We start from the raw sequence: 13,782 nt of genomic DNA, 5'->3' as shown, positions 1-13,782 counted from the left end.
CAGTCACCAGTCACCACGTCCCTTTCTGGGCACCCTCGACGGGCAGGGATGGTCTAGCGTCTGGGCCACTCCCTGCAGAGGCGGGCGAGGTGAGCCCTGGCATCTGTTCCCTGGGCAGGTACGGCTTCGAGGGTGTGATCCTGTCCATCTACGGCCTGGACCGGGAGGACCTGCACTGTGACATCCAGGACACGTGTCACTTCCAGAAGTCGGAGGCCATCCTGCGGGAGTTGGATGTGGAGAACGCGCAGCTGTCACTGGACTTCCTGGTGCTGGCTGTGTTTTTTGTGTCCCTGCGGCTCATCGCCTACCTGGTCCTGCGCTACAAGATCCGGGCCGAGAGGTAGAGGTGGCGAGGCGGGGCCGGGGCTGCCCAGGGACCCGGCCCGAGTGAGCGAGGCCCGCGGCAACGGCGGCGGGAGCTGTGGCGGCTACGGGGGGGCTGCGGCACTGGACAGGCGATGGCTTCCAGAAGCTTCTCTCCGGCCCCCGTGAGGTGCCCAGCGAGCCTGTTTCCTTGTGTCGGCTTCTGCCCGTCTGTCTGTCCCCTGCCAGCACCATCCTCTTCCAAAGCAGGGCTGCCCTTTCGATTCTGGAGAAAGCGGGTCTTCTGACACTTGCGGGAGGCGGCATGTGACGCAGGGTGGGGTACAGGCTCTGGCCAGGGCTGGGGGTCCTGTGTGGAGCCTGGTCTGGGAGGGGGGCTCTGGGCCTCGTGCCGTGCGAGGACGTGTGTCCATGTGGGACAGAGCCTCCGTCTCACACCTGGTCTTCAAGCGAAATACAAGTTTCTTTGTATCCTGCCTAGCGGCTGACTTGACCCCTGCAACTTCCAGGCTCGCCCAGACTTGGGGTCTGTCTGTCAGTCTGTCCGCAGACGTGTCCTCTTCCCTCCTGCCAATTAGCTCCCTGGAACCCGGCCAGCTGGGGGGAGTTTCAGGGCTGTGGGGGGCTGCTGGGGTCTTTGCAGGAAGCTGGGGAGACTTGGTTTCATCAGACCAGACTCTCTCGGATTAAGCCCGATGGCCGCCCATGGTGACCCAACCCTCTGGGCTGCACCCCTCCTGAAAGCCGGGCTTTGCGCCCCAAATTCCTGTGGGGGGAGCCTGACAGCCCTCAGGTGACAGCCAGTGACCAGAGCGCAAGGGGACCCGCCTGGAAGGAGCCAGGGTGGCTCTGCCCTGCAGCCTGGCCTCGCCCTGGATCCGGGCCGGGATGGAAGGCTGTGGACATGGTTCAGCTCCACTGTGTCCCCAGGCCTCCTGCCCCGTCTTGCCTCTCACCTTCACGAGGACTTGGCCTGCTGGACCGGCTGCACCTCCCTCCCTGTCTCCTTCCCTCCCTCCCTGTCTCCTTCCCTCTCTCCCTCCCTCTCCTTCCCTCCCTCTCCCTCCCTCTCCCTCCTTCTCTTTCCCTTTCCCTCCCTCCCTCTCCCTCCCTCCCTCTCTCCCCCTCTCTGTCCCCTACCCGATGCAAAATCAGTGCACGCAGTACCAGCCCAGCCCGTACACTCCGGGTCGCCTGTGGGTGGGGGCAGCTTCCCGTGACAAGCCGGGCAGGGCCAGCGTGTGCACCGTGCTCTACGAGGCCGGGCCACCCGCCCCAGACCCTGACGCCCGCCTTGCCGTGTGCCCCCCAGGATCTCTTTGTATGCACAATGCACATTTTTTGCAGATTTTGGCTTTGTTTTCTGGAACTAGATGCCACTGAAAACCTGTGACACAGACCCAATAAAGCAGCCAGTTTTCAGAGCTCTGGTCTCGGGGGCTACGATTTCTGGAGGGTCGGGGAGTGGGGTGTCCTGTCCACAGAGGGAGCCCGTCGGGCGGGGGGTGCTTCAGGGGGCTGGAGAGGAAGACGGGGCGCAAGGCTGCGGCCCCTGCCGTGGGGCCCCAGGTGAGGCCTGGGCGCCTCTCTGCTCCAGAGCTCCATTCTTGTATGAGAAGTCAGGACACCTCTCTGTCTCACTATTTATTTAAGGGGTTTTTAAATATTGATTTACAAAGTTATAAGATAGCTGGGGTCTCACTCCCCACCATTGTCACCACATTCCCTCCACTGGATACTGCAGTGGTTCTCCCAAGGTCACAGATGTGGGCCGACTTATTTCTAGAACTGTCTAGATTTATAGATATTTGCCCATTTTTTCCTCTGGTCCTGCCTTCTCTCCTAAGTCACATCTCCACCTGTGACTACTCCCGAGTGTCCCTCCTTTTTTCCTCTTCTCTGTTTAGGTCCTAATGGAATTGTTTATTTATTTACTTTTTTTAAAACTTTATTTTTAATTTATTTTTCCATTTTGTTGCCCTCGTTGTTTATAATCGTTGTTGTTATTGCTGTCATTGTTGTTAGATAGGCTAGAGAGAAATGTAGAGAGGAGGGGAAGACAGAGAGGGGGAGAGAAAGACAGACACCTGCAGAGCTGCCTCACCGCCTGTGAAGCGACTCCCCTGCAGGTGGGGAGCCGGGGGCTCGAACTGGGATCCTTACGCTGGTCCTTGCGCTTTGCGCCATGTGTGCTTAACCCGCTGCGCCACCGCCCAGCTCCCCCATTTATTTACTTTTAAATACTTTAATTAACTTGCCATTAGACAGAGGTAGAGGTAAATTGAGAGAGGAGAGGAAATAAAGAGGGAGAGAGACAGAGAGACACCTGCAGCCCTGCTCCACCACTCATGAAGCTTCCCCCCTGCAGGTGGGAACCAGGGGCTTGAACCCAGTTCCTTGCGCACTGTAGTGTGTGCGCTCAACCAGGTGCACCATTGCCTGGCCCCTGGAATTTACTAATTGTTAATTAATCAATGAATTCACTGTTGATCAATCATTTAGCTGTTGATTAATTAATGTGATAGGACAGAGAGAAGTTGAGATGGAAGGGGGAGAGAGAGAGGGAGAGACATAGACACCTGCAGCCCCACTTCACCGCTCGTGAAGCTTCCCCCCTGCAGGTGGGGGCTGGGGGCTTGAACCAGGGTCCTTGCGCACTGTCACCTGTGCGCTCAGCCAGGGGCACCTCCACCCGGCTCCCACAAAATGCGTCTTTCAAAAACCTTTTTATTTATTAATAATATTTATTGGGTAGAGTCAGAAACCAAGAAAGGGGTGAGGAGGAGAGAGACCTGCAGCCCTGCCTCACCACTTCTGAAGGCCCCCACCCCCCCTCGGGTGGGGACCGGGGGCTCGAACCCAGATACTTGTGCCTGGGAACATGTCCACTTTACCCGGTGCACCACTCAGTTTAGCACAGATCTCCCTCCCCTCCCCTGCCCTGCCCTCCTCTCCCCCCCACCCCTGCTCCCATGCTGTCTGAGCAGTGCCATGGCCGAGGACAGATGCTCCCAGCACATCCTGGTGGCAGGGTGGACCTGGTGTCCGGGGGCGTCCCCTAGTGGCCACAGGGGCCTGGTGCACAGCCCGCCTGGGAAGCAGCATGGAGAGGCGGGGGTCCCCCACACCCCTCACCCGGCCCAGAGACGGACGCCAGCTCTCTGCACCCACGGGTGTCCTCCAGCAGGTGGGCGTCCTGGGCCGGGTCCGCCTGGACAGGGGCAGAGTCGGCCCAGGGTGCAGGATGGCAGGTGAGGCCCCCACCCCGTGTCCTGGGGCTCGCAGAGCGGGACTCAGGTCTCAGAGCAAAGCCCACTAGAGCCCTGCGGGCGGGTGCCTCACACAGTCCGGGGGGGAGTCACAGACACGCAGTAGGGCCACGCGGCTCTGCAGCCGGCTGAAGCGCTCAGTGCCGTGTGTGAGGATGCAGGTTCAGGCCCCCGGTCCCCACCTGCAGGGGGGAAGCTTCCTGAGCTGTGGGGAAGGGATGCAGATATCTCTCTATCTCCCCCTCCCTTGTCAATTTCTTTTATTTATGTATTTACTTATTTATTTATTTATCTAGACAGAGGCAAACGGAGGAGGCAGAGAGACACCCGCAGCCCTGCTTCATCACTTGCAAAGCTTCCCCCACGCAGGTGGGGACTGGGGGCCTGGACCCGGGTCCTTGCGCACTGTGACGTGTGGTAAACCAGGTGTGCCACTGCCCGGCCTTCGCATTGTCTCTCTGTCCTGTCAGATGGAAGGAGGAGGAGGAGGAGGCAAGATGGGCACCAGGAAGGGTAGACTGCCCTGAACCCCACCGACAACCTGGTGTGTGTGACTGGTGTGCCCACAGCTGTGTGTATGTGTGTGTGTGTGTGACTGGTGTGTGCCCACAGCTGTGTGTGTGTGTGTGACTGGTGTGTGCCCACAGCTGTGTGTGTGTGTGTGACTGGTGTGTGCCCACAGCTGTGTGTGTGTGTGTGTGACTGGTGTGTGCCCACAGCTGTGTGTGTGTGTGTGTGACTGGTGTGTGCCCACAGCTGTGTGTGTGTGTGTGACTGGTGTGTGCCCACAGCTGTGTGTGTGTGTGTGTGTGACTGGTGTGTGCCCACAGCTGTGTGTGTGTGTGTGTGACTGGTGTGTGCCCACAGCTGTGTGTGTGTGTGTGTGTGACTGGTGTGTGCCCACAGCTGTGTGTGTGTGTGTGACCGGTGTGTGCCCACAGCTGTGTGTGTGTGTGACTGGTGTATGCCCACAGCTGTGTGTGTGTGACTGGTGTGTGCCCACAGCTATGTGTGTGTGTGTGACCGGTGTGTGCCCACAGCTGTGTGTGTGTGTGACTGGTGTGTGCCCACAGCTGTGTGTGTGTGTGTGACCGGTGTGTGCCCACAGCTGTGTGTGTGTGTGTGTGTGCCCACAGCTGTGTGTGTGTGTGTGTGTGTGTGTGTGTGTGTGTGTGTGTGTGTGACTGGTGTATTTCCATAGCTGTGTTGCCTCGGCTGGTAGCTCTGCCCCCTAAAGCCACCCCCTTGCCTCCCACCTGTAGCCTACACCCCTGAGCAGGGTCTTGTCGGGCTGGTGGACTTGTGACAGTGAAGCCCCCAAACTCTGGGGGGAGTGTCTCCTCTGGGGAGTGAGAGGAGTGGGGTCCTCTGGGGGGCAGGGCTGAGGGTGTGTGGTTTGTGCTGAGAGGCTGTGGGCCCACCGTGGAGCCATGGGGTGGCCCTGTCCCCCATCACCCTGAGCGTGGCCAGTCTGGGAGGGCTGTGGATACATCCTGGGGAGGGTGCGGGGGAAGTGGCAGGGGTGCCCCAGAACTGTATGACCATGGGGGGGACCCATCTGCAGCCCCCAGCAGGGACCCGGGTGACTCAGTGCGACCCAGTGGGGACAAGGGGTCCCAGGTCCCAGCTGTGACTGGGTGGTTAGGTTTCAAAGATTTTTTTTTTTTTGCCTCCAAGGTTATTGCTGGGGCTCAGTGCCTGCACCATGAATCCACTGCTCCTGGAGGCCATTTTTCTCCCTTTTGTTGCCCTTGTTGTTGTAGCCTTGCTGTGGTTATTATTGTTGTTGTCATCGTTGTTGGATAGGAGAGAAATGGAGAGAGGAGGGGAAGACAGAGAGGGGGAGAGAAAGACAGACACCTGCAGACCTGCTTCACCGCCTGGGAAGTGACCCCCTGCAGGTGGGGAGCCAGGGGCTCGAACCGGGATCCTTAAGCCGGTCCCCGCGCTTTGCGCCACATTTGCTTAACCTGCTGCGCCACCACCTGACCCTCAGATTTTTAAAAATATTTATTTATTCTCTTTTGTTGCCCTTGTTGTTTTATTGTTGTCGTTATTATCGTTGTCGTTGTTGTTGGATAGAACAGAGAGAAATGGAGAGAGGAGGGGAAGACAGAGAGGGGGAGAGACAGACAGACACCTGCAGACCTGCTTCACCGCCTGGGAAGCGACTCCCCTGCAGGTGGGGAGCCGGGGGCTGGAACCGGGATCCTTAAGCCGGTCCTTGTGCTTTGCGCCACCTGCGCTTAACCCGCTGCGCTACCGCCGACTCCCTCAAAGATTTTTTAAGGGCTGGGACACAGCACAGGCTTCTGCAAAGAGACGCTCCTGCCTGAGGCTCTGAGGTCCCGGGTTCCATCCCCAGCACCACCAGCAGCAGCCGGAGCTGAGCAGAGCCTTGGTGTGCATCTTTCTCTTTGTATCTCACTCATCCAAATAAACAACTAGAGGCTGCTGGTGGTGTCCCTGGTTTGGTGCACACACATTGCAGGGCACAAGGACCCGGGTTCGAGCCCCCGGTCCCCACCTGCAGGGGGAAAGCTTCGTGAGTGATGAAGTAGGGCTGCAGGTGTCTCTCTGTCTCTCTCACTCTCTCTCTCTCTCTTTCTCTTCCCCTCTCAATTTCTGACAGTCTGTATCCAATAAATAAAGATAATAAAAATATATTATAATAAAATTAATTTAAATTTTTTTCTTAAAAAGATTATTTAGAAGTGTGTTGAGGTGGGGCTGGGTGGTGGCACACCTGGTGGAGCGCACACGCTACAGGGCACAAGGACCCAGGTTCCAGCCCCCGGTCCCCACCTGCAGGAGGAAAGCTTTGTGAGTGGTGAAGCAGGGCTGCGGGTGTCTCTCTGTCTCTCTCTCTCTATCACCCCTCCCTTCTCAATTTCTCTTGTCCTATTGAATTAAAGTTTAAAAAAATATATTTTAAGCCTGTTGAGGTGGGGCTGAGATTCACTCTGTGGTCGCCTCACACCTGCAGCTGCTGCTCGAACCCTGGGCCGACTCCCGGGCACGCGTGTTTGAGAGTCTGGCATGGGCCGCAGGCACAGAAGTGTCACCCTCTGTCCCAGGTATAGCTGACCTGCCCCTCCCCCTTCGGGGATCCAGGGGACTCTGACCCCACCCCACACCCACGACCTGGGGAGCAGCTCTGGGCAGAGTGACCCCAACATCCAGGGTGGCGACCCCCAAGAATCAGGGGGCAGGTAGCGGGCACCAGCACGGAGACCCTTCCCCTGCAGGACAGTGGGGGTGCTGGGGGCGCTGCTGGACCCAGGCTGGGAAGATGTCAGCCCCACCTCCCTGCTTCCGTCCCCCCAGGTGAGGCCCCCAGTGGGGCTGTGCCACCACCCAGACCAGCCTAAGCCCCCCCCATGTCCCCAAGTCACCAGAAACAGTTCTCAGGACAGAGCCCACCCTGGGCCTGCGTCCAGATCCCCGCTCCCACGTGTGCCCTGAAGACGGGCTGAGAGCCCCCTTGCCCCGCAGGCCCCTGTCCCGCCCCTCCCAGGACAGAGTGACAGCACAGCAGTCTCTGAGCAGCAGTGATGCTCGGGGAGGGGTTTATTTCTCTTGAACCTGGGCCTGGACCTCAGCTTCCATGGAAGTGTGGGCACGGGGGGGGGGTGGTGTGTGAGGGGCAGACGGGGTGCAAGGGACAAGGCTGGCAGGCAGGTCCGGCAGGGGCAGGGTGGAGTCTCAGGAGCCCTGGAGAGGCCTCAGAAGGTGCATTCTGGAAGCAGAGGTGAGCGTGAGGGCCTCCCGCCCTCCAGACCCAGTCTCACGGCCAGGGTGGAACCGGGGTGCTGTCCAGAGCTCGCCCCCCCAGCGGCTGGGGAAGTGTCGGGACACCCCAGGCCGGGGAGGAGGGTCACCTGTCCCTGGGATGTCCCGTCATGCCCAGAGCCAGCAGGACGTGGGGAGACCGGATGGCTCAGCTAGGAGCCCCCAAACCTCACCTGGGCTGCCTGGGGCCTTGCTGGGGTGCAGGGCCCGGGGGCCACCTGGACTCACGGTGGAGGGCGGGGCCTCTCCCGGATGCACCCACACCCACATCCTTCTCATGGCCGGGCTGACACCCGGGGCGCCAGGTGGCTAGCAGGGGCCGCCCAGCACACCCAGGAGTGGGGTGAGGCTCCAGACATGGCATCTGGAGCCACTGGGGGGGGGGGGGCCGGGGGCTGTCCTGCACCCTCAGCCCCACCCAGAGGGGGCTGCTCCCTCCCTCCCCGATTCTCACTCCTTCAGAATCAGCCCATAGAGAGGTGCAGGGGGTCCCCAGGTCTGTGGGTGCAGGGCTGTGGGTGCAGGGGGTCCCCAGGTCTGTGGGCACAGGGGGTCCCCAGGTCTGTGGGCACAGGGGGTCCCCAGGGTGGGGTGCAGGGGGTCCCCAGGGCTGTGGGCACAGGGCGTCCCCAGGGTGGGGTGCAGGGGGTCCCCAGGGCTGTGGGTACAGGGGGTCCCCAGGTCTGTGGGTGCAGGGGGTCCCCAGGGTGGGGCACAGGGGGTCCCCAGGTCTGTGGGCACAGGGGATCCCCAGGTCTGTGGGTGCAGGGGGTCCCCAGGGTGGGGCACAGGGGGTCCCCAGGGCTGTGGGCACAGGGCGTCCCCAGGTCTGTGGGTGCAGGGGGTCCCCAGGGTGGGGCACAGGGTTCCCCAGGGCTGTGGGCACAGGGGGTCCCCAGGTCTGTGGGTACAGGGGTCCCCAGGTCTGTGGGTACAGGGGGTCCCCAGGTCTGTGGGTACAGGGGGTCCCCAGGTCTGTGGGCACAGGGGTCCCCAGGTCTGTGGGCACAGGGGGTCCCCAGGGTGGAGTGCAGGGGGTCCCCAGGGCTGTGGGTGCAGGGGCTCCCCAGGTCTGTGGGCACAGGGTGTCCCCAGGGCTGTGGGCGCAGGGGGTCCCCAGGTCTGTGGGTACAGGGGTTCCCCAGGTCTGTGGGCACAGGGGGTCCCCAGGGTAGGGTGCAGGGGGTCCTCAGGGCTGTGGGCACAGGGGGTCCCCATGGCTGTGGGTGCAGGGAGTACCCTGGGCTGTTGGCACAGGGGGTCCCCAGGGTGGGGGTGCCGGGGTCCCCAGGGCTGTGGGTGCAGGGGGTCCCCAGGTCTGTGGGTGCAGGGGTTCCCCAGGGCTGTGGGTACAGGGGGTCCCCCGGGTGGGGTGCAGGGGGTCCCCAGGGCTGTGGGTGCAGGGCTGTGGGTGCAGGGAGTTCCCATGGCTGTGAGCACAGGGGGTCCCCATGGCTGTGGGCAAAGGGGGTCCCCAGGGTGGGGTGCAGGGGGTCCCCAGTTCTGTGGGTGCAGGGCTGTGGGCACAGGGGGTCCCCAGGGTGGGGTGTGGCTCACCGGTCTCCTGCAGCGGCTTGAAGCACCAGGGCACCTGCGGAATGCTGGAGTCAAAGCAGCAGCCGCGGCTGTTACACTGCTCGGCTGTGACCTCTGGGTAGCCGCAGTCCACGCGGTCCTTGGCCGGCACGGCGCACTGGCTGGCCGCTGTACCCGGCAGAGGACAGAGATGGGTCAGCTCGGGGCCGACAAGCACCCCCCACCCCAGAGCCTGAGCTGGGGGTCGGACGCCCCCACACCAGCCTGCAGAGAGGTCCCCGGTTCCTTTTAAAATTTTATGATTTACTTTCTTTTTAAAAAATATTTATTTATTTTCCCTTTCGTTGCCCTTGTTGTTTTATTGTTGTAGTTATTATTGTTATTGTTATCATTGTTGTTGGACAGGACAGAGAGAAATGGAGAAAAGAGGGGAAGACAGAGAGGGGGAGAGAAAGACAGACACCTGCAGACCTGCTTCGCCGCCTGTGAAGCGACTCCCCTGCAGGTGGGGAGCCGGGGGCTCGAACCGGGATCCTTACGCTGGTCCTTGAGCTTTGCACTACCTGTGCTGAACTCGCTGCGCTACCGCCCGACTCCCATGATTTATTTTCAATGAGAGAAGGAGAGGGGGGATTGGACCTGGGACCTCAGAGCCGCAGGCAGGAGAGTCTCTGCAGAACCCCTGTGCCATGTCCCCAGCTTTCATGCAAACATTATTAAAACTTATGTATTGAAAGAGAGAAGAGGGGCCAGGCAGTGACACCCCTGGTTAAGCACACACATTACAGTGTGCAAGGTTGCAGGTTTGAGCCCCCGGTCCCCATGTGCAGGGGGAAGGTCTAGGAGTGGTGGAGCAGGGCTCTAGGTGTCTCTCTGTTTCTCTCCCTCTCTGTCTCCCCTTCCCTCTCAATTCCTCTCTGTCTCAATCCAATAATAAATAAATAAATACATTAAAAAATAGAGGAGAGGGGAGGAGAGGGAATGGGGCGGGGAGGGGAGAGAAGGGGAGGGGAGGAGAGCAGGGTGTCCTGAGTGGCCCTGTCCCTGGGCGAGGGGTCTCCCAGCCCTCTGCCACCTGGAACCTTCTAGTTCTGCTCAGGGTGGAGCCACTGGGGCCTGACACACCAGTGACGCCCCCTCCCACGGGAGGTCCTGGGCCAGGGGGTGACTGGCTGGGGGGGTGGCTCTCACGGGTGTCCCGGGAGCACCCTGAGCCCCACCCCTGCACAGCCAGCCTGGTAGGAGCCTTGCCCCCGTCTCTCCTGGGGGGACCTGCTTCCAAAGTGAGGGGGTCCAGCACCCCTCCCCAAGCTGAGCCGCAGGTGGTCCCGGGAGGACGGGGTGTTCTGGGCGCCTCTGACCCCACCCGGCCCCCAGAGGGAGAGGGAGAGGGAGAGGGAGAGGGAGAGGGAGAGGGAGAGGGAGAGGGAGAGGGAGAGGGAGAGGGAGAGACAGAGGGAGAGGGAGAGGGAGAGGCAGAGGCAGAGGGAGAGGGAGAGGGAGAGGGAGAGGCAGAGGCAGAGGCAGAGGCAGAGGCAGAGGCAGAGGCAGAGGGAGAGGGAGAGGGGGGTCAGCGCCCTGGGTGCGGGGCTCCCGGGAGGGCGGGCGTCCTGTCACTCTGCACCTGTCTCCAGCGGGGAGGGTACTCACACAGCCCCACGTAGCCCCCGGTGGCCCGGGGGCACCCCCAGCGCCATCACCAGCACCCACACCAGCACCCACAGAGTCCTGGCGTCCATGGCGGCTCCCTGGGCTGTGCTTCCAGGCTCCTTTATACCCGCCGTCAGAATGCACACACCCCTGCGCCCTGCGGGGGGGGGGGGGGACCTCACTCCTGCCCAGAGGCGGAGTCCTGGGGGGGGGCTGGCCCCTGGGGGAAGGGGTGCCAGGCAGGGAGGCGGCTCCCTGTGGGGACAGTGACCAGGGTCTCGGGCTGAGGACCCCAGCGCCACCCCAACCTCCTTCGCTCCCCTTCCTTTCCCTTCCCTTCCTTTCCCTTCCCTTCCCTTCCCTTCCCTTCCCTTCCCTTCCCTTCCCTTCCCTTCCCTTCCCTTCCCAATCCCTTTTTTTTTCTTTCCTTTCCGTTTCTTTTGCTTTTTACTGTTCTTTTTAGCCAGGGACTCAGTACAGCAGCAGCAAACCAGATGCCTGAGGTCCCAAATCTCCAAGTTCAGGTCCCAGCACTGCCGCATACCAGAGCTGAGCAGGGCTTCTCTCTCTCCCTCTCTCTCTCTTTCTCTCCCTCTCTCTCCCTCCCTTTCCATCTCTCTCCCTCTTTCTTCTCTTGCTCTCCCTCTCTCTCTCCCTCTCTCTCCCACTCTTCTTTTGCTCTCCCTCCCTCTCTCTCTCTCTCTCCTCTCTCTCCCTCTCTCTCTCCCTCCCTCTCCCTCTCCCTCTCCCTCTCTCCCTCTCTCTCTCTCTCTCTCTCTATTATTTTTATTGCCTTCAGGGTTGTCTCTGGGGCTCGGTGCCGACACTATGAATCCACTGCTCCTAGAGGCCATTTTTACTTTTTTTCCCCTCTTTCTATTTTATTTGACAGGACAGAGAGACATTGAGGGGGGGTGTTACAGAGAAGGAGGGACAGAAACGCCCACAGCCCTGCTTCCCCTCCCATAAAGCATCTCTCCTGCAGGTGGGGAGCGGGGCTTGAACCTGGGTCCTTTTACGCGTACCACGTGCCCTTATCCCAGTGAGCCACCACCCGGCCCCACGTTTGTCTCTTTAAACAAAGCTGTATTGCACTGAAGACACCCACTTTTCGGAGGGGGACGCTGAGGCCCAGTGTCAGGTGCCCTGAGCCCCCGGGACTGGGACTCGAGCCCCCAACCCCCGCAGGGCCAGGCCCCTCCGGACAGCGGGAGACATGGCCTCCCGTGGTGACTCCCCGTCTTGTCCACGTGTCCCGCCAGTGGCCTGCGACTCCCCAGAACCTCACGCGGGCTCTGCTACCACCCACATCCTGCGGCTGCCGCAGGGGTCGGCCCCCGACTGGGCGCGTGGGGGACAGTGGACGCCCCCCTGCCCCTGCCCAGATGGGCCAGTCTGTGCCCTGTGTCCTTGGGCTCCCAGGCCCAGCCCACCACCTGGGGACCCCTGAGTGTGTCTTTTTATATATCACAGGGACCAAAAAGTGGGGTTTTGCGGGGTGTGTAGGAGTCCACAGCGGGTCAAAGGGCAGAGGGTGTCGGGGAGGCAGGGGGAAGTGGGGGGCCCTGGCGGCCTGCATTCTTATCTTTTCTGCGTCACTGATGTGTGCTAATAACCCCATTAAGCCAGAGGCAGTGAAGTCAGGCTAATTCTAATAATGCCATGCTTGATTACTCGGCACGAGGACGGGGCAGGAGGTACAAAGCCGCGTCAGCTGACGGGCCGGCTGGGAGCCTGGTGCCCCCCACCTGTTTCCTGCTGGCCAGCTGCCCCCATGGGGTCCCTCCCTGTGTGGGCCACTCCCCTCCTGCTGGGGGTTCCAGGCCTTCCTGGGGGCTGCAGCTCTCGCCTTAGAGGAGGAGAGATGTGGCAACTTGACGGGGACACGGACTCGGGGGGGTCCCCAACCTCGGCGGGGTGCGGAGGCACACAGCCCACCCACAGCGGGGACGTGAGTCGGACCCCCAGGGAGCACCCCGGGCCCTGGGCTTCGGACCCCAGTGCGAACGGGTGTCTGTGCCGGCAGCAGCCGGCCCAGGGGTGCCTGTGCAGAGTCCCACCGGCCTGGGCGCAGCTGCCCCGGAGCCGCTGGCACAAGGAACATTTCCGCTGCAGGTCCCCAAGGAGCAGGACACGCTGAGGCCAGGGTGAGCAGATGGGGCGCCACCCACCCATGCACACCCAGCCTTTCAGGCCCAGGCACTCCGAGGTGCCCTAGGGGCCAGCTGGCAGCACCGGACAGCCCCGGCCCGCCCGGCCCTACACCCAGCTCAGCCCAAGGAAGGCGGGCGTGGGGGGTCCTGGGGCCCCTCCCCCTGGCCGGCACTGTCACCAGGTGACCCCAGCGGCAGGGAGGGGTGTCCTGCCCGGGGAATGCCCCCCCCCGCCCCAGCACGAGGTCTGGGGGAGTCAACTCAGCGGAATGACTGAGCAGGGGACCCCAAACCAACCTGGGTGTGTCCTGGGGACAGAGGCACATGGGGGCCTGCACACAGTGACCTTGGAGGCCAGGGGTGAAGCCACCGCGGTCACCGGGTGGGAGCACAGCGGAGACACCCAGGGGCCTGGGACTCTGCTTCTGGGGCCTTTCGGGGGGGGGGGGATAGAGAGATGGGGGAGGGGAGAGGGAAAGAGATTGAGAGGGAAAAAGAGACTGAGAGAGATTTAGAGAAAAGGAGTGAGGGAAAGAGAGATTGAGAGAGGGGGAGAGAGAGAGGGAGAAAGAGACTGAGAAAGAGGGAGAGAGATTAAGGAAAAAGAGGGAGGCCCATGTTCAGCGGGGAAGCAATTCCAGAAGCCAGACCTTCCACCTTCTGCACCCCACAATGACCCTGGGTCCATGCTCCCAGAGGGACAGAGAATGGGAAAGCTGTCGGGGGAGGGGGTGGGATATGGAGATTGGGCGGTGGGAATTGTGTGGAGTTGTACCCCTCCTACCCTATGGCTTTGTTAATTAATCCTTTCTTAAATTAAAAAAAATTAAAAAAAAGAATACACACATACTTTTCAGGGTTTAATATATATACACAAGATGAGTCAATTTAGTTCAAGTGTAGCAGTTTAATTTTAATATAAAAACTGTATGTAAGGTACAAAAGAGTGCAGTGATATATATATATATGTATGTATATATATATGGAGAGGTGGTGGTGAATCTGGTTAAAAGCACATATTATCATGCACAAGGAACCAAGTTCAAGACCCTGCT

General features: G+C 60.8%; 2 protein-coding genes across 2 annotated transcripts in view; one reads left to right on the top strand and one right to left on the bottom strand.

The window, feature by feature from the left end:
* ABCG1 (ATP binding cassette subfamily G member 1) overlaps positions 1-1,751 on the top strand; it is a 45,369-nt gene extending 43,618 nt beyond the window's left edge. The window contains exon 14 of the mRNA XM_060184164.1: positions 119-1,751. Coding sequence (XP_060040147.1) covers positions 119-347 — 229 coding nt within the window. The 3' untranslated portion in view covers positions 348-1,751. The remainder of the gene's footprint in view (positions 1-118) is intronic.
* A 5,428-nt stretch (positions 1,752-7,179) lies between these two features.
* LOC103127238 (trefoil factor 3) lies at positions 7,180-10,663 on the bottom strand. The gene is given in 4 exon segments (XM_060184163.1): positions 7,180-7,335; positions 8,946-9,092; positions 10,575-10,611; positions 10,613-10,663. Coding segments are annotated over 4 exon segments (249 nt in total). The 3' UTR covers positions 7,180-7,321.
* Positions 10,664-13,782: the final 3,119 nt, after the last annotated feature.

This window comes from Erinaceus europaeus, unplaced genomic scaffold, assembly GCF_950295315.1.
Source record: "Erinaceus europaeus unplaced genomic scaffold, mEriEur2.1 scaffold_736, whole genome shotgun sequence".
In the NCBI taxonomy this organism is placed as follows: Eukaryota; Metazoa; Chordata; class Mammalia; order Eulipotyphla; family Erinaceidae; genus Erinaceus; species Erinaceus europaeus.
This window is presented reverse-complemented; position numbering and strand designations above follow the sequence as displayed.